The 22,597-nt window shown below is 39.4% G+C and overlaps 1 protein-coding gene across 1 annotated transcript; it reads left to right on the forward strand.

Moving 5' to 3' along the window:
* The first annotated feature begins 460 nt into the window (after window positions 1-460).
* Window positions 461-18,441, forward strand: GTF2H1 (general transcription factor IIH, polypeptide 1, 62kDa). Its single transcript, XM_010187313.1, has 14 exons — window positions 461-624; window positions 2,444-2,636; window positions 5,108-5,270; window positions 6,938-7,031; window positions 7,745-7,894; window positions 8,981-9,060; window positions 10,351-10,481; window positions 11,609-11,696; window positions 13,024-13,112; window positions 13,959-14,076; window positions 14,936-15,026; window positions 16,439-16,554; window positions 17,390-17,482; window positions 18,032-18,441. Exons 1-14 carry the CDS (start codon window positions 471-473, stop codon window positions 18,116-18,118), a joined length of 1,647 nt encoding a protein of 548 aa, XP_010185615.1. The 5' UTR covers window positions 461-470; the 3' UTR covers window positions 18,119-18,441.
* Window positions 18,442-22,597: the final 4,156 nt, after the last annotated feature.

Below are 22,597 nucleotides of genomic sequence, written 5' to 3' on the forward strand. Positions count from 1 at the left end.
ATCCATGATTTTCCGTGTACCTTGTATCCTTCCCTTTTCTGAAATGACTTAACATCTGCCATTCACACTGAAGAAGGGAATTGCTGCCAAATGCCAGAGGAGATTTGGAATTTATGCCATTGCTTAACTTCAGTATTCTGAACTTGAAAAACCAGTAAATGGTATTAAAACAGGAAATTTGGTTATCAGTTGAAATGTAAGATTTTTGGGTCTTTTATTGGAGCAAAAGCAACATCAGCAATGTAATCGGATGAATTATTTAGGTAGCTGGCAGTATTTTGTTTAAATGAATTTACTAATTGCACCGTCAGGGGAGTATGTTTATCTCTGTTTCGAAAACAATGTAGGCATTAACGGGTAAACGTGAGTTCTAATACTTTGACATAGATAGAAGTAGTGAAAGAGTTACAGCAAAAAAAATGATACTAATGAGCTCAACTGTATGTTTTAAATAGCTCCTTATAGCCACAATGGCAACGTCCTCTGAAGAAGTGTTACTGATTGTAAAGAAGGTACGTCAGAAGAAGCAGGATGGAGCTCTCTACCTGATGGCTGAGAGGATAGCATGGGCACCTGAAGGCAAGGACCGATTCACAGTCAGCCATATGTATGCAGACATAAAATGTAAGTGAACCTTTTTCCTATTCCAGCTTCATTAAGCGGTATTTTGATAAACATTTAAATACAACCCTAAGCTTATTTGATATAAAACACTAGTAGGTAATTTAGGAAGGCTGCATGGGTCTGGAGCTTTGACTGGGTTACTCCGTGTAGCAGCAGAGATGAGGACCATGGTGAAGTATCACCAGTTTATTAAGGATGCTACCTCAGAACTTCTATAGTCTTAGATTTTAAGTTAAACTACATTTACTATTAACTTTTGATAAACTTCTGTAATAAATTGAATAGAAAAATAATCTTTGTCTTATGCTTGTGGAAGGATGGGTAGGAGGAAGGTTGAGGAAGAGTACGGAATTTTCAGTCTAACACAGACTATTTGGCATGTCATCTGTTAGACTATGCAGCTGTTTCAGTTTTCATATAGAATGGACCTCACTGTTTTATTTTCATCCAACAGACCATAGCTCCAGGAGTACTAGCTTTCTGTAGTCTGGCCTAGCTGGTAGCATTCTGGATAAGGCTGTGCTGTTGCAATAGCAGGGTACTTGCAAGCCAAAACAGAACAGTAGAAGTCTGTAGCATGCTGCCTTTCTGGCTCCAATTAGTGCTCATGTTCCATGTGCTGTAATGCCAAATAAGGAATATAAAGAAAGCTGTATGTGTCATTTAGTAAAGTTTTAGTGATTATTGCTGCTTAAAGTCACATACAAGTACTGCAGCATGATTAAAAGTGTGTGTGATGAATCAGAACTAATATGCTGTTTTCTTAAATATGCATGTGATAAGGAGTTTAAAAGCTCTGTTCATTTATAGTAAACTTTGTGAAGGTCTTCTTTAGCTACTTACGTTTATGCAACTTATATTTTAAGTATTTACGTGTATGGGCATTGTCTTTTTAACTTAGATGAAAGATGCTCCTTTTTGTCATCTAAAATTAAAAAAAAGGGAGGAGTGTATTTGTAAATTTGTAATAGTGATATTATGTAATGATTTAGTGGTGACATCTGGTTCCTGTTTCCCCACTTGCACTGGAGAAAGGGATGAGATTCAAAGTTAGGTTAGTGCCATTTGCAGTGGACAGCATAAACATAGTTGTTCTTGCTTCTGCTCCCTCTGGTTATGAGAAAGGAAGCAGGAGGTAGGCTTTTCTTAGGAGTCATGAGGGTGTAATAGCACCTTGGAGGCATTGGTGATCGGCTTTGGGAGTACTAATGGCTAAATGTGCTTACCACACCACTTGAAACCAGCACACCTTTGCTGTGAACAGACATGCTGTTACCCCACCCTGCATCTGCTTTCTTACCACCTTTCTTTTGTGTGAACTGGTCCAGCTGGAAAAACAAAACGGGGTTACTTCTCAGTGGATCAGTTCCCCGGTTCAGCTTGCTGTACAGACACTAACACTAGTACAAGAAAGGCAGCAGGAAAAAGTGGAAAGGGGAAATGAGGTTGTCACCTTTCAGCAACAGCCTGGATTGGTACCAGGTTGAAGTGTCCAGGTGAAGATAGTCTAATTTGCAGCAGTTTTCTAATGGAGGATGTGGAAATGCCAAGATGAATCAAGGCTCCTGAGCAGTAGCTGAAGGATACTGAGCAATAGGCTGCTGTTGTCTGTGTCTTGTGTTTTACAGAGAACAAGGTGCAGGGTTCAAACTAATTTAAGGGGAAGACTGTTCCACTTTTATGACTGGAATTCACACACAGGGTAATGGTGTTTAATTGGATAATGAGGATAACTGCTTATAAGCAAATACTCTAGGGAAGAGAGTTTCTTGTATAAGCTTACTCTCTGTTGCTAATTAATATTTTCTGTGTAATCTAGGCCAGAAAATTAGTCCAGAAGGTAAAGCTAAAATTCAGCTTCAGCTGGTATTGCATGCAGGGGACACAACCAACTTTCACTTCTCCAATGAAAGCACAGCAGTGAAGGAGCGAGATGCGGTAAAGGATCTTCTTCAGCAACTGTTGCCCAAGTTCAAAAAGAAAGCTAATAAAGAACTTGAGGAGAAGAACAGGTAAAGGGAAAGAAGCCTTAAAGTTGTTGGGTTTGGGGAGGGGGGAGATGGGAGTGATAACTACCTAACTATAGTATATTTCTGCTAATGGTTGTTCTTATTGCAACATTGTTAGTGATACTAGGGAAAAAATGCTGTATTAAAAGTCCATTTTCAACTTGGAGGCAGTTCCTTGAGACTTACATAACTGTAACATGTTGAGACTATACTTGTGTTCTCAGACAACACATTCTTGAGGTGTAAAGGCAGCCAGCACGACTGCCACCCAGTCTTTGTTGCCCCTGGCCATGAGATGAATGCACCCAACTGGCAATCTGTCTCTTTAGTTTTCTTAAGTATATATGCATCAGTTAGAAAAGCTGCTTGAAAGATTTTTTTTTTTCTTGTCCAGAAGTTCTTACCTTCCTTGGTTTCGGATTTTATTTTTTTCTCCCTGTAAAACCCTTCCCCACCAGTCTTTTTTCCTCAAGTTTTGTATACTTAACTAAAATGCTAGGTATTTTCATGCATCTCACTTGAGATGCAGTATTTTGTTATTTGGCATACAGGATGTTTATTCTAAAAGTGTTTTGAGAAGACATTCAGGACCCAAGTCCTATTCCCAAAAGGGCTTTTAAGATACACTTCCGTTCCTTTAAAATCTTTGTGTTAAAAGAGTCCTTGTGGCCATAGAACACCCTTCTCTGCATCTCCCCAGATGAGTTTCACTTCATTGTAGCATCTTCCGTGAATCCTGTATCATCTAGCTTCCAATTTCCAAAGACTGTTTTAGCTTTGAGCTTAGGTAAGTCAGAGCTAGATTTTTCAAAACATAGGATCATTGCCGTATTGGGAAGATCAGATTTTTACAAGATTTCCCAGCAGAAGGACAAGAACCCTTCTGCCGGGGCTCTGACACATTCAGGATTAACTGGTTCAAGTACTGCAGTGACCACTGTGGACCTCAGCAGTGCAGACTGCTTTGGCACTGTTACCATACTAGTTTATGCTATGTGCCTTATTTCTAGCAGTATTAATACTTGAGTACGTGAGCAGTTTTAGCTCTGAATCTTTGTATCCTTAAATGGAGTTTTACAGTGTTATGCCATGTGGCATTAACAGCTTTTCCAGCTCCAGAAAAGCCAGAATCGCTGCACATAATGAGTCCATAGCCTGTTCTTTTGATGATCAGAAGTCCAGGTCTAGTGAGGAGGCTTCATTAGCTGAATTTGCAACAGATGAGGCAAATAAGTTTCAACCTGTTTTGGAAGGGTACTCATTCAGAGTCCCTGCAGCACTTCCTGCATTTATTGATATATGGGGTTCAGGTATGTACCAAAATTACAAGTTTTAATAAAATTAGATTAATGGACTGCTTCCTGCTGCACTAATTTGTAAGAATTGCCACTAATCCATATCTGCACCAACAAGAAAAACTGGAAAAATCTGGGTGGTTAAAAGAACAGGGATGTCCTGTTACAAAGTTTTCACTTCCGCCTCATCCTACATCATCCTTAGAGCAGCTACAGACTTCCCATCCAGTTACAGTTTATCAATGATCTTCTCTAAACCACATATTTATAAGATTCCTGGTTTGTTTTCTTTGTCTGCAAATTATTAAAACCTGTGGTACATGCTAAAGACTGTTGAGGTTATTGGCTGATTGTGGACATGCATATACATTTCCCTGAAAATAGCCTAGTGGGTTTCAGATTGGGTACACAGCTGTATGGAAAGCTGCGTACACATGAATTATTTGGAGTTTCAAGTGCATACATTCTTTGCATTTTGGATAGTAAGGGTGATACTTGATATTTGGATGGTAACGCTTGTAAACATTATTCCCTGCTGGAAGTAGTGACACTGAATGTTTCTGTAACACTTGTGCTGTATGTGATAGTTAAGTGATGAGGATCCTATTGTCAGCAGCAGAAACAAATGAACAAACAACTTGGGGTAATGTGTGTTTTGAGGTATCTTATACTACACACATTTTGTAATCTGTGTTCTTTTACTATAATAGAGACCTGTAACTACTGAATTTTAAGATCTTAAACAAGAATTGGATAGTGCTGAAATACCTGTTTTCTTTTTTCTTTTTATTTCCCTCCACACAAGACCTTTGCTATGGCAGTTCAAGAAAATTCATTGTGCTTTTACAATCCAGGAGACTCCAGTCCTGGATGTGCAAAGACACAAGAGCACCACAGAATATTTTAGGATAAGACATGAATCCCACATTAAGTTTTTCTTAGGCATTACTGTTTTCTAGCATTTAATGCTGTTCCTTAAGCATTTTTTAGTCCTTTCTTAAGTCTTTTGAGAGAAATATAGCTATTGAGATTGGTTGTTTACACAGTCTTGTTAAGAAATGCACAGCCTTTTAAAAGAAAAGTTGGTTTCTGTTCCTTTTGTGAACTCCTGTTAGTTATGGAAATCCTAGTGATTTATTCTACAGTGTTTCAATTCTATTCAATACATTCTTTTACCAGAATGCTGCAAGAAGATCCTGTTTTGTTTCAGCTCTATAAAGACCTTGTTGTGAGCCAAGTAATCAGTGCTGAAGAATTCTGGGCGAACCGTTTAAGCCTGAATGCAGGGGATAATTCTGCAGCACCTAGTAAGCAGGAAGTGGGCATCTCTGCAGCATTTCTGGTACGTTGAACCTCTAACTTTAAGGATTTTAGAGGAAGCAAATTGGGGAAAATGAGAGTTCTGCTCATGTACTTTATTCCCATATACTCTAATATTATTCTTTCCTGGTTCCTCAACTTAACATCTGTCCATGTTAAGTTGAGAGAGTTAGACTATTGCAAGTGTAAAGGAGAAAAAAAAAGTAAAGATTTTATGCAAATCTGCAGCCTCAATTTTGTCAATTTAAGATGGTCAATTAAAACTTTAAATTGACAGTAGGCAGATGTTGTTTGTACTGATGCTCTGCCTTCCGTAAAAGAGGAATAATGGTGAGTTTACTAACTCGATAAGTTAAAAAGCGTATCTGTTGCGGCATTCATAAATGAAGCTGCAGAGACTTCCCACACAAAACGTTTTATTCCCTTCCCATTTTTTTTTTTAAACCAGTACATGCTTTCAGCTACTTGAAGAACAACTTGTATATCTGAAATCTTGTTTTATCTCTCTTTCCCCACCTTTCAGTTAGTTTTATTACCCCGTTGTAGAAACCGTGCTTCACTAATCTCAGTGTAGTCTATGAAAGTAATCTAGGTACAATCTTCAGACTCCTCCCACAGGGACATGTTTCTTCTTTGGCAACAAAAGTGGTACAGATTATGACTCTTTAGCTGGAATCCCATTGCCACCTTTGTAATGACTGAGCACACCTCAACGGCTTGGGAGGGAAGGAAGAGGTGGGAGTTGTTTTATGGCTTAGCTGCTGTACAGACACTTGTTTTTTCCCTACTTAGAAATACCTGAATCAGTTACCAAATGAATTTGATTGTTCTGACTTCCTGTCTCCTGTTATTCTTACACCTTAACATTAAAAAAAAAAATCCAAACCCAAAAACAAACCTCCAAAACTGAAGCTTTCTTAAAATAACATTTGTGAAGAAGTAAAGTAGAAAACTTCAGATATTTGTGTGTCCTATTTCAAGTTAAAATAACTATCTGTCTCTGCTCAGAATGACTATTTCTCTAGGAAGAAGGTGGTGCAAAAACTAGAATTTAGGTTTACAGGAAAAGGAAGGAGAGAAGGCAGCATATGTGATCCTGTAGATTTTCCTGTTATAGAGGTTTGGACTGAGTGCTTGCTTGCTCAGAGCTTCCTAAAGTGATCATTGAGGTCTAACTTGCAAGTTCTGACTAAGGCCTCTCAATTTTTAAATTCAATATTCTTTATCAATTATACTGAGATGCTTTCAGTGTGTAAGGAAATAAGGTCCATAAATCCTTTTTTGTCACTTCATTATCGTCACTGATTATTCACTAGCTGAATAGTTGAATAAACAGCAAAAGATTAGGCATATACAGTAAATATGCCTATTTTTACTTTGAAACAAGGATACATGAAACTAAACATCTTCTTTTGACTAATGGTCTTTGCTTTTGATCTTCTAAAGCTTACAGTCTACTTGTTGAATCATCCATTAAGTGGCAAGTATAATAGAGTAATTAATGCATGCTCATTCATTTCTTATTCTAAAAATACCTATTTATCACCAAATTTGCTATGGATCAGTGGAGGAAGAAGATTATTTTATCTGCAGCAGAATTTGATTGCAAGATGCCAGGTTTTTTCCCTTCTCCAGTTACAGAAGGCATTCAGACATGACTGGTTTTCTTCCCTCTGTGCTTTTTCTTAGGCTGATGTACGGCCTCAAACAGATGGCTGCAATGGCCTGAGGTATAATTTGACTTCAGATATCATTGAATCCATATTTCGAACGTATCCTGCAGGTAAGAATATTGCTTTACATAACAAATACGTGCGTTTAAGATTTGTTTTTTACTGTCTTTCAGTAGGAAGACAGGAATGTTAATCTGAGGCTGGAAGTATAAAGGACCATATCTTCAGTCATCTGGATTATTTTCCCAAACCTTGTTTGAGGGATGGAAAGAAGCATGTGTTAAAACATGCTTTTGGAATGAAAGCTTGATTTTGTTAAATGAAAACATCTTATCTTAATACGTTGACCTTTTTTTTAATTGTGTATAGATATTTGGTTCCCATGATATTCTCCTACTCAGCATTTCAATTGTTATTTTTCATTAAATCATCTTTGAGGGGCAAAGAATCTGATTGCCTTCATTCCCCTGCACTATATTGAATACTGACACTGATCCATTTTGGCCTCAGGTTAAAAAGCCTGGATTCATCCTGAGAATAACTAGAACTCTGGCAAACCAGACTTCCTCTGTGTGTGTGCAATTCAAACTGCAGTATTCAGACCACTGTTACGTGCATTTCTTTTTGAAGCATTAGCTAGCATTGCAAGCATAAAGGAGTACCTGTTTGCTTGTGCTTAACTACTGCTTTCCCTTGCATTTACTTGGCATGAATGAAGGCAGCATTAGACAGAAAGCAAGGAAGCAAGCAAGGAAATTTTAGCATAAAGTGCCATATTAAGATTTGCAGAACAGTTTGTAATCATTATGGGTTTTGTTCACAGTAAAAATGAAATATGCAGAAAATGTTCCACATAACATGACCGAGAGGGAATTCTGGACACGATTTTTTCAGTCTCATTATTTCCATCGGGACAGGCTGAATACAGGCTCAAAAGACCTCTTTGCAGAATGTGCCAAACTGGATGAAAAAAGTAAGCTTTTTTGATTTTGTTTCTGCAGTAGGCTGCCACAGTCTTAGCTGTATCACAGAGCACAACACTTGAGGTATATCTAGTAAACCTAGCAAAGCTGAAGTCAAAAGTTTTCTGAAGTCCGTTTACTGGGCATCTTGTTTGTCAAGTTGTAAGTGAAAGCTACAAAAAGTCACTAAAAGTTAGCTATAGCTTTGCTATTAGCATGCTTGATAGTGTGTGCATTTCTTGAAACAAATTAGCCTTTGGAAAGTAGGAGCACTAGAAAAAGTCTTTATCACAGCTCATGCAGCAGTAAATCTGTGGTAAATTCCCTGGTAGGCTGTCATGCGAGATTGATTATGCTCTGCCATCAGTTGCATAAGCCTTTGTTTAGTGGTATGTGCACAATTCACAACAGGTACAGTTTTTGTAATAGATCAGTTTTTAGTAATAGACAAACGTGGACCCTGTTTAAGATTTTCCAGAGGAGTTGCCATCCCTGTTCTCTGTCAGTCTGTTTGATATGAAATCTTAAATTGTCTGACCTAAGTTTTTATCAGACTCCCAAGGTAGGTTTGTGGTGATGGGGAAATGCAGAGAGATGAGATCATGTAACACTATCCCTTTAATACATATTCTGACTAATGAGAGTATTCTGTTAGGAATCCATAACCCTTCACAAGCAAAAGCTATCACCAGATATAAATTACCATTCTGTCCAAGACAGGGCAGCAGAACAGTGCCAAAATTAGAAGGAGCACAAAACTAAGGCATCTCAGTTTCCACTAATACAACTAATGTAACTGTATAACTGAGTTTTGGTTTGGTTTGGTTTTTTCCCCACCAGACAGTATTTGGTGACACTTAAAAGTTGATGAAAACTGTTCTAATTAGTAGGATGATCTTTTATAATAACTTTCCAAGTTCATTGCTTATTTTAAATGGAGCTTGGATAAGGATTGAAAATTTTAGTCGCAGTGATACTTTGGCATCTGCAGAATCTTTGTCTTCTCCTTTTAAAGGTTAAATATAATATAATAATGCCACAATTATTCCTATTTGTTTAGATACGGTTTCTCATGCTTTTTTCTTTGTTTCATACAGGCTTAAAAACAATGGTGTCTCAAGGAGTAAAAAACCCTCTGATAGATTTAACAGCTTTGGAAGATAAAACATCAGATGAAGTAAGTAGTGGGCAAAGAAAAGCCACCCCCCCTTAGTTTCATGTAAGGAGGAAGTGAGTTCTTCTGTTAAAATAACTACAAGTGCTAATTCTCAATCACATCACTTAATAAGCTGCTGCAGTGGTTGGGTAATCACCATGTGTACAGTTGTATGTGTGTAGAGAAATGGAGACACTGCTGATGAACCTGTGTGCCTCAGATGTCTGCCTTAGTGTCCTGGATATGAAAGCAGGACTTCCCTTTTTTATAGAACTATTATTTCACTTGGATGGCTTTTTTGTCTAAAGCAGACTCTGCTTTTTTCCTACCTTTTAGAAGCTGTGACAATGCACAGAAGAGTAGCAAAAAGTCTTCGCATTTGTTCTCACTTTGAACATTGATATTTGTTTGATTCAGCTTAATTTTAAGGACAGTTTATTCAGTTTTCTTTGTTTAGCTTTAAATACTGTGTTTTGCTAAAAATACAAGAAAATTGAACTATTACGTGCCTCCGAGCTCAAATTAAAAGAATTGTTATAAATGGTGTTCCATGATGTGAAGTAACTTAAAGATGCACTTTTCTGCGGTTGACTCAACTTCAACTTTTGAGTTGCCATTAATAATGGTGCTGCATTTCTAGGTTTTTTGTGAGGTTTTCTGGGTTTTTTTGTAAGAGCTGTACAAAGCTAACAGGTTGAAATTGGACTAGGAGTTTAGGATAGGTATGTTTGAAGTGTTGTGCAAATGACCCTTGTTTGCTTTCAAGACTGGTTAATTGCAAGCATGAAACTGAGCATGGGGTCTAGTGAGTTACCTTCAGCCACCTGGTGACTGGAGAATGCTGCCAACATTAAGGCTTGAGGTTTTTTGAATTCCTAGTGCTATCACATCCTCCTGACAGCTGTCATTTAGCCTGTGGGCTGCTGGTGTCCCACAAGATAAAAAGAGGCCAGTAAAACAATTCCTAGCTCCTCTTTGCCATTAGTGCCCGTCTGTTTTATACATGTGATCCTTACTTTTTTTTTAAGCTAGTTCTGGTTTTACTTATAACAATCTGTTTAAGTTTTTTTTCTTCTCTCAGACACCTCTGAACTGCCACATGTTAGCAGAATAAAATATTCTGTGGACGTTTTTTAAAAGTATGTAAGGTGAAGGTGGGGGGAAGGTAGGAAAATACCGCTTCAGATGATGATACGGTATCAGTCGGTGAAGTCAGAGGAGGTAGCATGCAGGCTTTGTGACTGAATGGGAAACAGAGAATTGTCCTTCTGGTTTTGGGGCAGGAGGTAGCTAACGTTGTTTTCCTTGTAGGGCTATGATGTTGCTTCTGTGGCCTCTACATCAAACGCCTCAAAATCTGCTAGAGAAAGTAGCAATGCTGCCATTATAAAACGCTTTAATCATCATAGTGCCATGGTCCTTGCAGCTGGCCTCAGGAAACAGTAAGTTTCAATGTTGGGTAAGAGCTTTTTCATAACAAATCTTAAGGAATTTTGAGAACAAAAATACATCTTCAATTACTCAACCAACCTTTTCTTTTAATTTTTATGAATGAAGTGTTTTGCTCTAGAAATGAAAAATTTTAGGTTCCGTTTTACTGTGTAGAAGTTCTTCAGAGCTGTCTGAGATGACAAATGCTATTTTAGCTGACTTGTTATTATACAGAACAGATTTTTAAAGGAAAGGATGTTTCTGCCTTAGCTCTCTAGCCCTGGTGAAGGCTGCAGAAGTAGTACTGTGCTTGCTGTGTGGAGAAGAGCTCTGGCACTGGGAGTTCCTATTGTCTGCCTTCCAGCAGCAGGTCTGCTGGGGCTTCCTCTAGTGCTGTGCATGCATACAAGTAAACGAGGATGCAGAAGAACAGTGTGGCATGGGTGGATCAGATGAAAGATTCCTCCAGTGCAGTACCCTGCCCCTGACCAGAAAAATACATCAGCTAGTTACGTATATTTACAGTAATCTTTATAAATGAAATCTCTTGCAAGAGGCATGAAATGGGTTTGATATGAAGTCTGCTTTACAACTGGTTTATAAACAACCACCAAAGGATTACTGCTCTACCCAAATCCCACAGACTTTACCTGTGAGAGGTCTTAATGAAACACTTCCTTCTGTGTAGCTGTGCTCCCTTATGTTCTCTTGTCTCGCACACATTGAACCTTCAACAGTTCAGAACGAGACAAAACAATATCTCTCATTCTGAAACAGTACCTCAGGACTCCCATAACTCTGCTAATACCTGGTTGGCATAAGTGTGTATGCAAAGCATTTCTAATTTAGGCATTATTTTAGTGTGTCCCACTTGCATAGCAGGCATGCTACTATTTCTGAAGAGAGGGAGAAGCACTCTCCCCTGCTCTTGATTTTCCCCCCTTGACAAACAGGGTTATTTGAGGATTTAGTTCCTTCTATTTAGATCAACTTCTAGAAATTAAGGAGAAAAAAGGTGGTATACGGTATGTGAACATGCATATAAAATTTTGAAAGAGATGTATTTACTTTGTCTCTAGCTTGTATCTTAAGTTTCCTGTGAGGTGAATTCTTCTTAATGCTGTTTCTCTATTTTAAGAGAAGCACAAAATGACCATTACAGTGAGACCAGCAGTACGGATGGAAACTCCAGAGATTCAGATTTCTTTCAACCACCAGTGAAAAAGGTATAAAGTTAGCTGATGCAACTCTAATTGAATGGAACTGGAAGCTGTGTCTCTCAAAAGGCTGTTTAAGGTTCATTACTTGTTTTATGACATCTAAAGTGATACTTATTTATCTTAAGTGATACTTGTTTAGAATAAGAGCCTGAGGGCCTGTAAGGAGCTTTGTACCTCAGTAAACACAAACAAATTGCACCCTGAAGTATTGTACTGTTTATCTCTTCAGTAGTGCCCAAAGAAAGTGAAAATTTTCTGGCATGCTTCTGATTGGACCCAGAAACCTGGTTCTTTCCATTCAGTGCAGTTCTGGTTTTACTCTGCCCAGCCCCTCTTCGCCCTATCTCTTTTTTTTTTTTTGTAAGTGCCTAAAACACATAGAAAACATCCATCTGAAAGGGATACTGCTGTTCAAGCACCAATATTGATATACCAAGTGTATTGTTTATAAAGGGAATGATTAAACTGGCATCTGGCAGCCTTCATGTTATGGCCAGAAGCTGAAGTGGGGTTAAACTGAAAGCATAGTGACATCTGGTGCACCGAAATACAGGGCAACACTCTGTTTTAGACTAACCATAGCAGCTCACAAAGTAAGATAGTACTGTAATTGCTACAAAACTGAATTGAATACTCTTGCTAGAGTTGACAGCCTAAATAGAAAATGCCATGGGGACTCAAAACCTGCATATATTGTGAGAAAAGGTTGTAGAATACATGTGGTGGTAAATGTTGAGGTAGTCAACAGATTTTACTTTACTGAAAGCTGCGTTTTTTTACTGGGGAGTAAATGTTATACCAGATCTAGAATAAGCTTGATTAAAAGAGGAGTGAAAGAGTAGCATGAGAGTAGGAGACTTCTAAAGTAGTTTTCTCACTTAAAAATCCAGTATCACTGCGCTGTTATCTCTCACCACTAATGCTCTAGCTCTACTGTCACCAGATCACTTGTGTAACTATCATATAGTCTTACATTCTTGTACGCCAGCCATTAAATCATTACTATTTCTGCTAATCTGGAGATAGATGGACAAAAATAGAGAGCCCAAAGAATGGTCTGTGTATAGCAGAATGCTTTTTGGAAGTAGCAGGGACTGCAAGTTTTGGCCAGAATTTGCAGAAAAAGTGGTACTGCCAGGACTTCCAAATCTCACACTTTAAACAGTATTGGGCACTGCTCCATCTGGAGTGTAGATGTGAACCATTCCATGTTTTCATTCTCTTTAATGTTTTAGTAACCCTTCTGTTCAGACTCAGTGAATGGCACAAAAGCACTAGATGCACGGAATTGTGTCTACGTTGGTAATATGTATAATTATTTGGCTTGTTTTAGGTGAAACTGCAGGAGTCCATTGAATATGAAGATTTAAGAAAGAATAATAGCATTAAAACTATTGCACTAAACTTAAAGAACTCTGAGAGGTAAGTTAACAAAATATGCACAGCTATTTCAGTGTATTTGATCTAGCAGGTCTCATCACAGGCTGCACAGAATCAGATGATTTAGTCTCTGCTGTGCCACACTGAAGTGTGTTTAGACTAAGTTTAGAAATCTCATCTTGAACTCCTCCATAAACCAGCTTCCAAGTAATTCCCATTTAAATTTGAGTTTTGATTTAATTTTGCTTTTCAGCAAGTCTCTGTAAGCCTACTTGAAGAGCTTTGACATGCAATTTCTATAAAAGTCTAATGGATCTGTATGCAGAGTTCAGCACTTCGTTGCAGCTTACAATGGAAAAATTTGTATGTTACATGTGAAAATACATGTGATTCCAAGGAAGATCCACTCCCAGGCAGAAGAGTGCAGTCAGGGTAGTTTGGACTGCTCACTTGTCTAGTATTTTTCTAATAATAGTCCTCTTGTTTTCTAGGCTTTTGAGTTTGAGAAGCATAGATACAACTTCAGAAAAGGAGTGATACCACAGGACAGAGGAGAGTTCCAAATATGCCCCTAACTTTGTTTAACTTAGTTTCAATCAAAAGTGGTGTGAAATCCTCCATTCTAATGATATTCCCAGAACTATGTGGCCCAGATAGCTCACAGATACAACAGTAGAAGCTCTTATCCTATTTTGCTGCCGTAGCATCCCTAACCCATCCTCTTCCCATGTGGCAATGTGGTTTACTTTGTCAATAAATAAGGTTTAGATAGCAGCATCAGCAGCTGCAGAGCATCTAAAATTGGAAACATTTGAACAATGAGTTTGGCCTGTTTTATTACTATCCTCCTATTAATATCCTTTTGTCTTTCCTTTTCTCACCTCATAGGTATTATCACGGTCCAACTCCAATTCAATCACAGCAATATGCAACCAGTCAGGATATAATTAATTCTTTTCATAGTATTAGACAAGAAATGGAAGCATATGTACCCAGACTAACTCAGGTATGGAAAAATACCCCAAAAAATTCCCTTCTTGATATTAGCATCTTGCTTTCTACATAATTTTGTGTCTCATGTCTACTGGAATTTTAATTTTTCAGGGTAAGCTTAATGATCTCCAATAGTCTTGTTATTCAGTTTATTTTACAGCTTTAGGTGATACCTTTTGAACTATTGTGGTTTAAATCTAAACAACAGGAAACTGAGTCATTACTGATAACTCAGAGTTACCACATTCTTTTGAGGAAATGGTAAAAGTATAAAGTAGTACAGCAGGACAGTCACGTAACATGAAACACAGGCCAATATTATTGATCCCATTCCCTGAAGTTTAGGGTGTGTAATGGTCTTAGGAGGTCATAGTAAGCAGGTTTATAACTGAACAGGTCTTTCACTCGCAAGTGCACTTACAGAGGATATGGATCTCGCTGTGGGCTGCACAGAAGCTCTGTCTTGGCAACTGGAGGGCAGCATAACCATGTACTCAATCTACCCAGCCAGTATCTGAACTTCCTCTCTTAGTAAACCTAGATTTGACCCTAAGCAAAGTGTGAATTCAACTGTGAATGTGTCACACTTCTATATAGGAATTCTCAGTCTCATTTCAAAGTAGTTGCACAGCCAGTTCATGTGCCAGGTAAAAAAAATACTGGTTTGTCCATAATTAATCAGAGAGCTTTCACTGAAAACAGGAGCACTTAAAGGCACTCTGTCTAATTCTGGAGAAAAGAAGACTCTCCATCAGAACTTCCACTCTATCTTCTCAGTTGTATCCTTGCCATTGGAGTTCAAATGCATCTTATTTTAAAAAAATTTTCTTGGAAAAAGTGATCTGAAATATTTGTTCCCTCTCTCCTTTCAGGTTCTTTCAAGTAGTGATGCTGCTAACGCTATTGCAGCCTTGTCACCTGGAGGAGCACTTATGCAGGGTGGAACACAGCAAGCCATAAACCGTACGTATTTAGGATGTATAATATTTTAATCATATCTTACTGCATTATACAGCAGTACCTGGCTGGCTCTTTCATCTCTCTCTTAGAATATGTTGCAGTGCTAAAATGAAATTATGGAAACATGTAGCTGGAGTAATACTGGGTTACAGCAACAAAAGAAAAGCAACAACCCAGCCACACCACGAGGGTGGTACTGGCTACATCAGTGCAGAGGCAAGTGAATGCAAGAAAATTTTACACAGCAAGTGATCAAGGATACTACTTGATACTAAGCCCTCTTATGGGATAATGGGTTTTGCTTGTTCAGCATTCCTCTGCTCTGTTTGGGGTTTTTGGTTTGTTTTCCTGGATTTTAGAAAACGAAGGCATACTCTGGGAAAGCTTCAAGAAGGTGAAGTCTAGATAATTGTGTGGAACTAGGTTTCATACAGCCTGCATTTAAGATCCACAGCTTGCTGTGAAAAAGGACAACTTTCTTAAAGACTGCAAGAGCAGAACAGACCCCTCCTTCTGACATCTCCATCCAACCACCCCTTTCCCTGTTGTCACATTCCTGCCAGTTTGAGTTCCTTTCTCTTTAGTCTCACAAGGTAGGGTTTATAACAGTTTTCCAGTTTAACTTGTGTTACTTGGTCTGAAGAGCAACTAATTCAGACTGCTGAAAAGGCAAGTATGAGTTCTTTATGGTACTGAAAGAAAAGGGAGTCAGCAAGTAGTAGTGAGGCTTTCTTACCCATCATTGACGTACTGAGTGCTGCATTCCACTTCTTTGAGCCTCACCACTGCGCTTTTTTCTTCTTTTTTTAAACAACCTCATCCTAGAGTTTGCTACTCACTGTTCAGTACACTGTGGTCCTGTCATCCTCGGTGACTGCTTGTGCTTTTTGTCCTTGGTTTTTATGATTGTGGCTCCTTTGCTGTCTTTGAACCGTGTTGGCCTTTTTTTTTTTTTAAGAGTGTCTGGGATACAGTTCCTTGTTCCTGCCTGGTTTTTCAGCTTCCACGTGCTTACACATTGCCAGTGTAAGAGAAAAGGAAAAGCTTGCAGTTTCCACCACACAGTATTTAGCACTGTGCTGTGAAGAGAACAAGGTGCTGGTCCCAGAAGCAGTACTGCCACGCTGTTAGAACAGTACAGATATACAGCTTCTAATCCTGGGTTAAATTTAGCATCCGTTCTTTGCCTGGCATAGATCTCCCTATGTAAGTATGTAGTCATAAATAGCAGCTGCCCTGATCCAGTACTGCTGATAGCTCTAGTTCAGGTGTGAGGCACCTCAGTGTTCACTGCCAGCCAACCTTTCTGTGATTCTAGTAGAAATATGTATTGCTGAACTCCTTCATTGGCCTTACATTCTCATTTTTCATATGATAGTTTTGAGTCATGTGACAAAATCTTCTTCCTGTTGCAGAGATGGTGCCAAATGAGATTCAGTCTGAACTAAAACACTTGTATGTGGCGGCAGGGGAACTGCTACGACACTTCTGGTCCTGCTTTCCTGTGAATACGCCATTCCTAGAAGAAAAGGTAAGGCAGAGAGCTCTCTAGCGTGGCCCTGGTTATGCTGTGGCCAGATCATGGTTTAGAATGACTCTCATTAACTTGCAGTATCGATCTGATACACATGCTTTAAATCAGTGCAGCACGTACTCATCCCTAGAACTGAAGGTCAAAAAACAATGTAAAACATTACTTTTTTTTCAGCAGTTCTGCTGGTGCTATTGGTTAAAGTCATCCTTGTCCCTGCATGTCTGTTGGCCCTCTTCAGGAACAGTTGCTGTAAGGTACTTTCAAACAGAATGGTCAGCTATATCCCAGCTGCAGATTTCTCACTGCCAGTTTAAAACACACAGACTAACACCCCCATTCCTCAACTGTGATAGTTACAAAAAAGCTTTTCTTATTCCTCTGTCCATTGCAAAAAACACACACACAGAGCTTCAAAACATACACTGCTTTTTAGAACAAAGTTGCCTTCAAGGACAGATGTCTGTCTATGACCAGGTATATGATTGTAACTATTTCTCTCTTGCATTTCTTTCTTTTGACCTGTCATAGATCACAAAAATACTAAAAAATTGCATTCAGATATGTTGGGTTTTCTGCTGCAAAACATGGCCTGAAAATCCATGGTACAGTCTTTGCTTGAAGCAAAAAAAAAAAAATGTTTTTGTGAATATCTTCTCTATAGTCTGTACTGATAAAGTGGTAATGATCAAAGTGGCACACTGCACTTGCCTCAAAAATACACATTCAGAATTGTTACAAAATTAGTTACAAGGTGTTTTGTTAGAGAACAATTTGTTAAATGAAATGAAACTTACGTGCAAGTGATTACAATCTTGGTTTCTGTCTCCCTCAGGTTGTCAAAATGAGGAGCAACTTGGAAAGATTTCAAGTTGCAAAGCTCTGCCCATTCCAAGAAAAGATTCGGAGACAGTATTTAAGCACAAATGTAAGGGCAAAGTACTCTAACTTTAATTACATGAGTGCATATTAATAACTTGAATAGTAATCATCAGAGGATGGTAGCTTTTTGCTAACTGCAAAATGCGCAGAGGGAAATTGGGTACACAGTGACGCATGTCTTCTCTCCCTGTGTAACTTGGTGGGTAAAACCAGGAACTGTCAAGAACTGTAGTTTGAAGTTATCCACGTGAGTCAACAAAAAGGGGAAGTCATGTTTCATTTTTTCACTTCCACCACAAAGTAGAACTGTAGCACCTTCATGAAAGTGGTCACAGACTAAATACTGGGACAGACGGCACAATCAAGGATCACTTCCCTGGGACTTCCTCAGCTTAGCAGCTCTCTGAACTGCTCCCTCTACAGCTACTTTGCAGTAGAGTTCAGGGTCCCTTCTCTCTTTATCTGTACACCTCTTTGATTTCAGTGAGATTACTCTTAGTGAATAGCAGGAAGCATCCAGCTGAGTATCTGATCAGAGGGAGGGGATCTGTTTTCCAGTAACTGGGACATATTTTTTTTCCTCTTCATGTTTCAGTTGACAAGTCACATAGAAGAGATGCTGCAGACGGCCTACAATAAGTTCCATACGTGGCAGTCCCGGCGTATGCTGAAGAAGACGTGAAGATGCATGCTGTACAGGTCTGAGAGCTAATCTGCAATAGGTGTAGGAGTACAACCTAGCATATGTGCAGATCTTAGAGTTGTTGCAGGAAGCCCTGTGAGCTGTGGACTTCTGGAAACAATGCTAACTGAACTTGCACATTTTTGAAAAAGAACTGAGATTAAACTTGAAAACTAGGGAGGAAAACAAGGAAGAACCAAATCAGAAAAGCTGAGGTGCAAAAATACTTAAAAGACACTGTTTACTGCAGTTACTCAGGAACTGCTTTTGATTCGCATAAAGAGCTGCTTTCAGAAAAAAAAATAGAGGGTGTATTAATAAAATCTGTTTTTCTGTCTAATTTTTTTTAAGTGTATGGCACAGGGTAGGACTCAAAAGTTTTTCTTCACTGGATTCTGACACTTTCCTGAATTCTGTTTGTACTTCCTGCAAGCGTTTAACGATGCTATTTTAAAATACAACCAAGACTGGTTTTGCCTCAAACACCTTGGAGCGTGTAGCTGTCGGAAGACAAGCTTCTGCCATACGTTTCCCCACCAATTGGATGCAAGAGACATTGAAGTAAAAGCTGTTTATGGTCTGGGGTCCCTGAAGACAGATGGGGCAAACTTTTGCCTGAAGTCAAGGATTTTTATGCAGAATTTTTTCAACCATCAGTTTTGCATGTGTTCCTTTGAGTGCAAGTGTGTGCTACTGCAACTTTTTTTTTTACAGTGGCATTTGTTCTGAGGAGAGAATGCATTTTTAAAAATGAAGTTAAATAAAGTTTCTTACAAAACAAGTCATTTATTTTCAATTCTTAGACTTTTTTTTTGTTTCTTCTAAATCTGTTTACCTTCACTCTTCCCTTTTGACTCTTACACTATTTTTGGCGAACTGATAATCATTGCAAGGAGAAAAATGTGTTACCTACACAATGTCCATAGCTATTGGGAATCTGTGCCATACTTTGTTCCAAATAGAATCAGTTCACAGTTTCAGACCAACTTGTCATGTATTAAATGTGACTTAAATGCAGAGTCAACCTGTTTTCTATAACATATGCGGTTTAATGACATCCTTGTATTTTGTTGTCACTTGACTGTACTAAAGCCCAGTATGGGCTACTGAACTTTTTTTTACTTCTGACTAAACATGACTGTTAGAGAATGAGATGCATTTACTACAAGGACAAAGCAAAGTGACATAGGTATTCACAGCAAGCACAGCAGTGTTCAGTACGGCAGAAGAAATTCTCATTGGCCTGCATGATGGCTCAATAGGAGATTTTGCCACCCTTGGTATGATGCTAAAACTCGACAGTATGACGTTGGGTGGATAATTCTTGCGAATTCCTACAGAAGAAAAGATGTATTTGTACAGCCAGGTCTGTGCTTGTTCTGTGCTGCTGCTCCATTTATGCAAGACGTTTTTTTTTTTCTTTAACTGATGCGTGGAAGTCAGCAGCTTTTTTTTACCCAGTGTTTTTGGATTTTTGTATTATGTTAATATTTTGGTAAAAGCCAAGTTGCAGTTAAATGTCACTGTTTGCACCAAAATTCTGCCTGGAAATGTATGCATATTGTTAAGCCTGGTTTCCCTGTCTGCTTTTGCAGATAGATGCATGATACCTGCTCTGTGATGTTCATGTGGTTCTGCTACAAGAAATGGCTGGGCTCAACAAGAGAGACACCCATCATTTTTGGCAGGGGGAAAACGTCACTAGGAATAAACAGATATACGTACAGCATTTGGGGGATGAGGTGCACATCTTGTCAAGAGTCACCTCTTGTGATACACAAACGGTTTCTCTAAAATTTAGGCTCAGAGTATGGCTTTATGAAGCCTAATCCTCTTGCGAGTGCAGGCAGCTCCCAGAAAGAAAGGGTACTGTTGTTCTCCCTGACTCCAGAGCATTTGATCTAGCAAGTCTGTGGCCAAATTTCAACAGCTTAGTGAAAGCTAAAACACCTTTCATCATATCAGAGGGCTCTAGATTCAAGAAAATGTCTGATTTATAACTGTGCCTGAAACTATAAACAACACATTTTATTATTGGACTGCACTGAGACTTCATTTCAAAAAAAATCACAGGTGAGTTTTGAATGTGGAACTAATTCACCTTTGATTTTAATCAGTATTTAGTGTTCCTGGAAAGATGGCAAAACGGTCAGCACAGTGGAGAGGTTTCAGTGCATCCCAAGAACATTTTACAGTTCAAAGGACTGTTGTTTATAATCATTATGGGGGATGGTGTTGCAATAGCTTTAAGTTATTATAGCGGTATCGGGCTATCAAAATGTACCTTAATTAACAGAAGTGGGTGGGGGGAAGAGGACTATGATGCTAAATTCAACAGTTTTGCCTAGAGACTGTTCAGGCAAGGCTGCTATGCACTTCATACTGCTTTTTCAGGTATTGTGGCAATAAGGCACGGGCCCCTCCTAAAGTAAGGGAGGTAAACTAAATATTCTTTCTTCTACATTGTGGTCCCCTTTTCTGTAGCATGGTCCAAAGCCCAGACTCATTCCTTAAGTTTTGAAACTGAATCATCATCCATTATATTACTATTGGAATCTTTATACTGACTTGTATTTTTAATGAGAGTTCATAAAACTTGTATCATTGGCATTGATCTAAGATTTGTAGAATAAACCCTACTGAATTCTAAAGTCAAGTCTTCTCTAATGCTTAGGCTGTGTTTTCTGATGTTCAATTAAATCCCAAACAGGCTCCATTCAGGTTGAAAGTGAGAGCGCCGTGTATAGCGCTAGCTCTTCACGCTGGTAGAAGAGGTGAGGAACAAAAGGGTTACAATACAGTTACTGGCAAATTATTACTTTTTAAGGGTTGAGAACATTTTGTGCCAGACAGGAAATCTACACCGTTACAAGTGCTACTGTCCCTGTGTTCCTGATAATCCAAAAGCCAGTTTTAGTCTCCAGGGATTTGTATTCTGCTTGTTCTGGATACTGATCCAGCAGCTGGTGGTTCTGGAGAGCTGCACAGACTGCTGTGTCAGCAATTCCAATTACTTTGCTGGCAGTGGAGAAAGGATAACTTAAAGCAGGCATTAACACAGGTCAGGCTCAACTTATCTGTAGGCTGTGAGTTTCAACAGATGAAAATACTAAGAGGCATCACAAAAAAAGGCTGGGCTGTTTCTCTGTCAGCAACAGCTCTACCCTGGTCAAGGACAGGACACAACATCTTTCCACTGGAGCCATTCCTACAAGTAGTTTCTTGCACACCCACAGAGTTGCTCTCTAGACTCTGATCTTCAGCTTCCTCATGCGACAAAGCACTGGCCAAGGCCCTGTGCTTTCCCAGATGGGCGACTTAGCCCAGCACCCCTTTGTTTTAAGGTGCTTTGTTACAGCTACAACTATTTTTCTTTATTTATACTGTAACTACATCATTACAACTTCTATTGTGACATACTGTTATTAGCTAGAAAGCTCACCTTCCCCTTGCCAAAACTAGTATTGGACAGCTGCTTTATCCAGAAAGTCACTCATGTGGTGACTACAAGGAGGCTTAGAATCCAGTTTTCCATCCTGTTTCCCTTTCTGAAGGGAAGGGCCTACCCAAGCATCCCTGCTCTCTGCAGGCAGTGTAGTAAGTAGCTTTGGAGCCTTTGTATCGCAGCACAGTTTCAGTGTGTGAGCCACCATGCTCTGAACCTGTTCCCAAGCTCTCCCTTGCCTTGCAGCAGGAGCTGCAGCTCGATCCAAAAGGAACACAGCAGCTGCAGTTTGAATAGTGATCAGACATCACCGGTGACCTAACACTGATCCTCCATAAACCCTGATAACTAATGGCAGATGTGCTCCTGCAGTAGAGTTTAAAGCCTGGGGAACTGTTAAATTAGCTAACCCAGTCTCCCAGATCTTTTTTCAAGACACTGCATTTCCCTTCAGCTACCTCTCAACACATCGTCTCCCCAAAAGAGACCCAAGTCCTTGTCTGTAACACTGAGCAAGAGAATTCACCACTCTCCGTGATAACATCCTAGGTAGAGGATCACATAGCAGGGCTCTTTTGGGCTGTCTGCCATGGAAGACAGGACCCAAAGGGGCGAGATGCAGCCGGAAAAGTTGACGAGACTGAGGAGCAGTTTGGCTGGAGCATGCAGTGCTCGCCAGAGGGCACGGACCAGAGCCCAAACGCCTCTGTGGGCAGCCCCAGCTTGCTCAGAGAAGGTCAGTACTTCGCATCCCTGCTTCCCACCAGCCGTGCAGTGCCAGTTCACTCTTATTAGGGTCACAGCCAGGTGGCAGAGTGCCACAACAATGCAGTGAAAGATGCCTTGAGCCCGGCATTTTCCCAGCCCACCTCAGCCCACAAAATTAACGTCCCCATCCCCCCACCAAAACCCTAACAGCCCTCTGGTCTTCCTCCTCCTGCAAAAGCCCACACACACCTTCTTCCTGATAAAGCCAAACTACTCCAACAGTTCAGGTGTCAGCACATCCCCAAGGAAAGTAATGTCCTAGAGTT

This window comes from Mesitornis unicolor, unplaced genomic scaffold, assembly GCF_000695765.1.
Source record: "Mesitornis unicolor isolate BGI_N332 unplaced genomic scaffold, ASM69576v1 scaffold11036, whole genome shotgun sequence".
NCBI lineage: Eukaryota > Metazoa > Chordata > Aves > Mesitornithiformes > Mesitornithidae > Mesitornis > Mesitornis unicolor.

What these genes read in the sequence shown, in the direction of transcription:
- GTF2H1 (XM_010187313.1), top strand. Translation starts at nt 471, where the DNA reads ATGGCAACGTCCTCTGAAGAAGTGTTACTGATTGTAAAGAAGGTACGT. An exon ending in TGCCAAACTGGATGAAAAAA is followed by an intron (nt 7,895 to 8,980) that starts GTAAGCTTTTTT and finishes TGTTTCATACAG; the next exon opens with GCTTAAAAACAATGGTGTCT. An exon ending in AACACAGCAAGCCATAAACC is followed by an intron (nt 15,027 to 16,438) that starts GTACGTATTTAG and finishes TTCCTGTTGCAG; the next exon opens with AGATGGTGCCAAATGAGATT.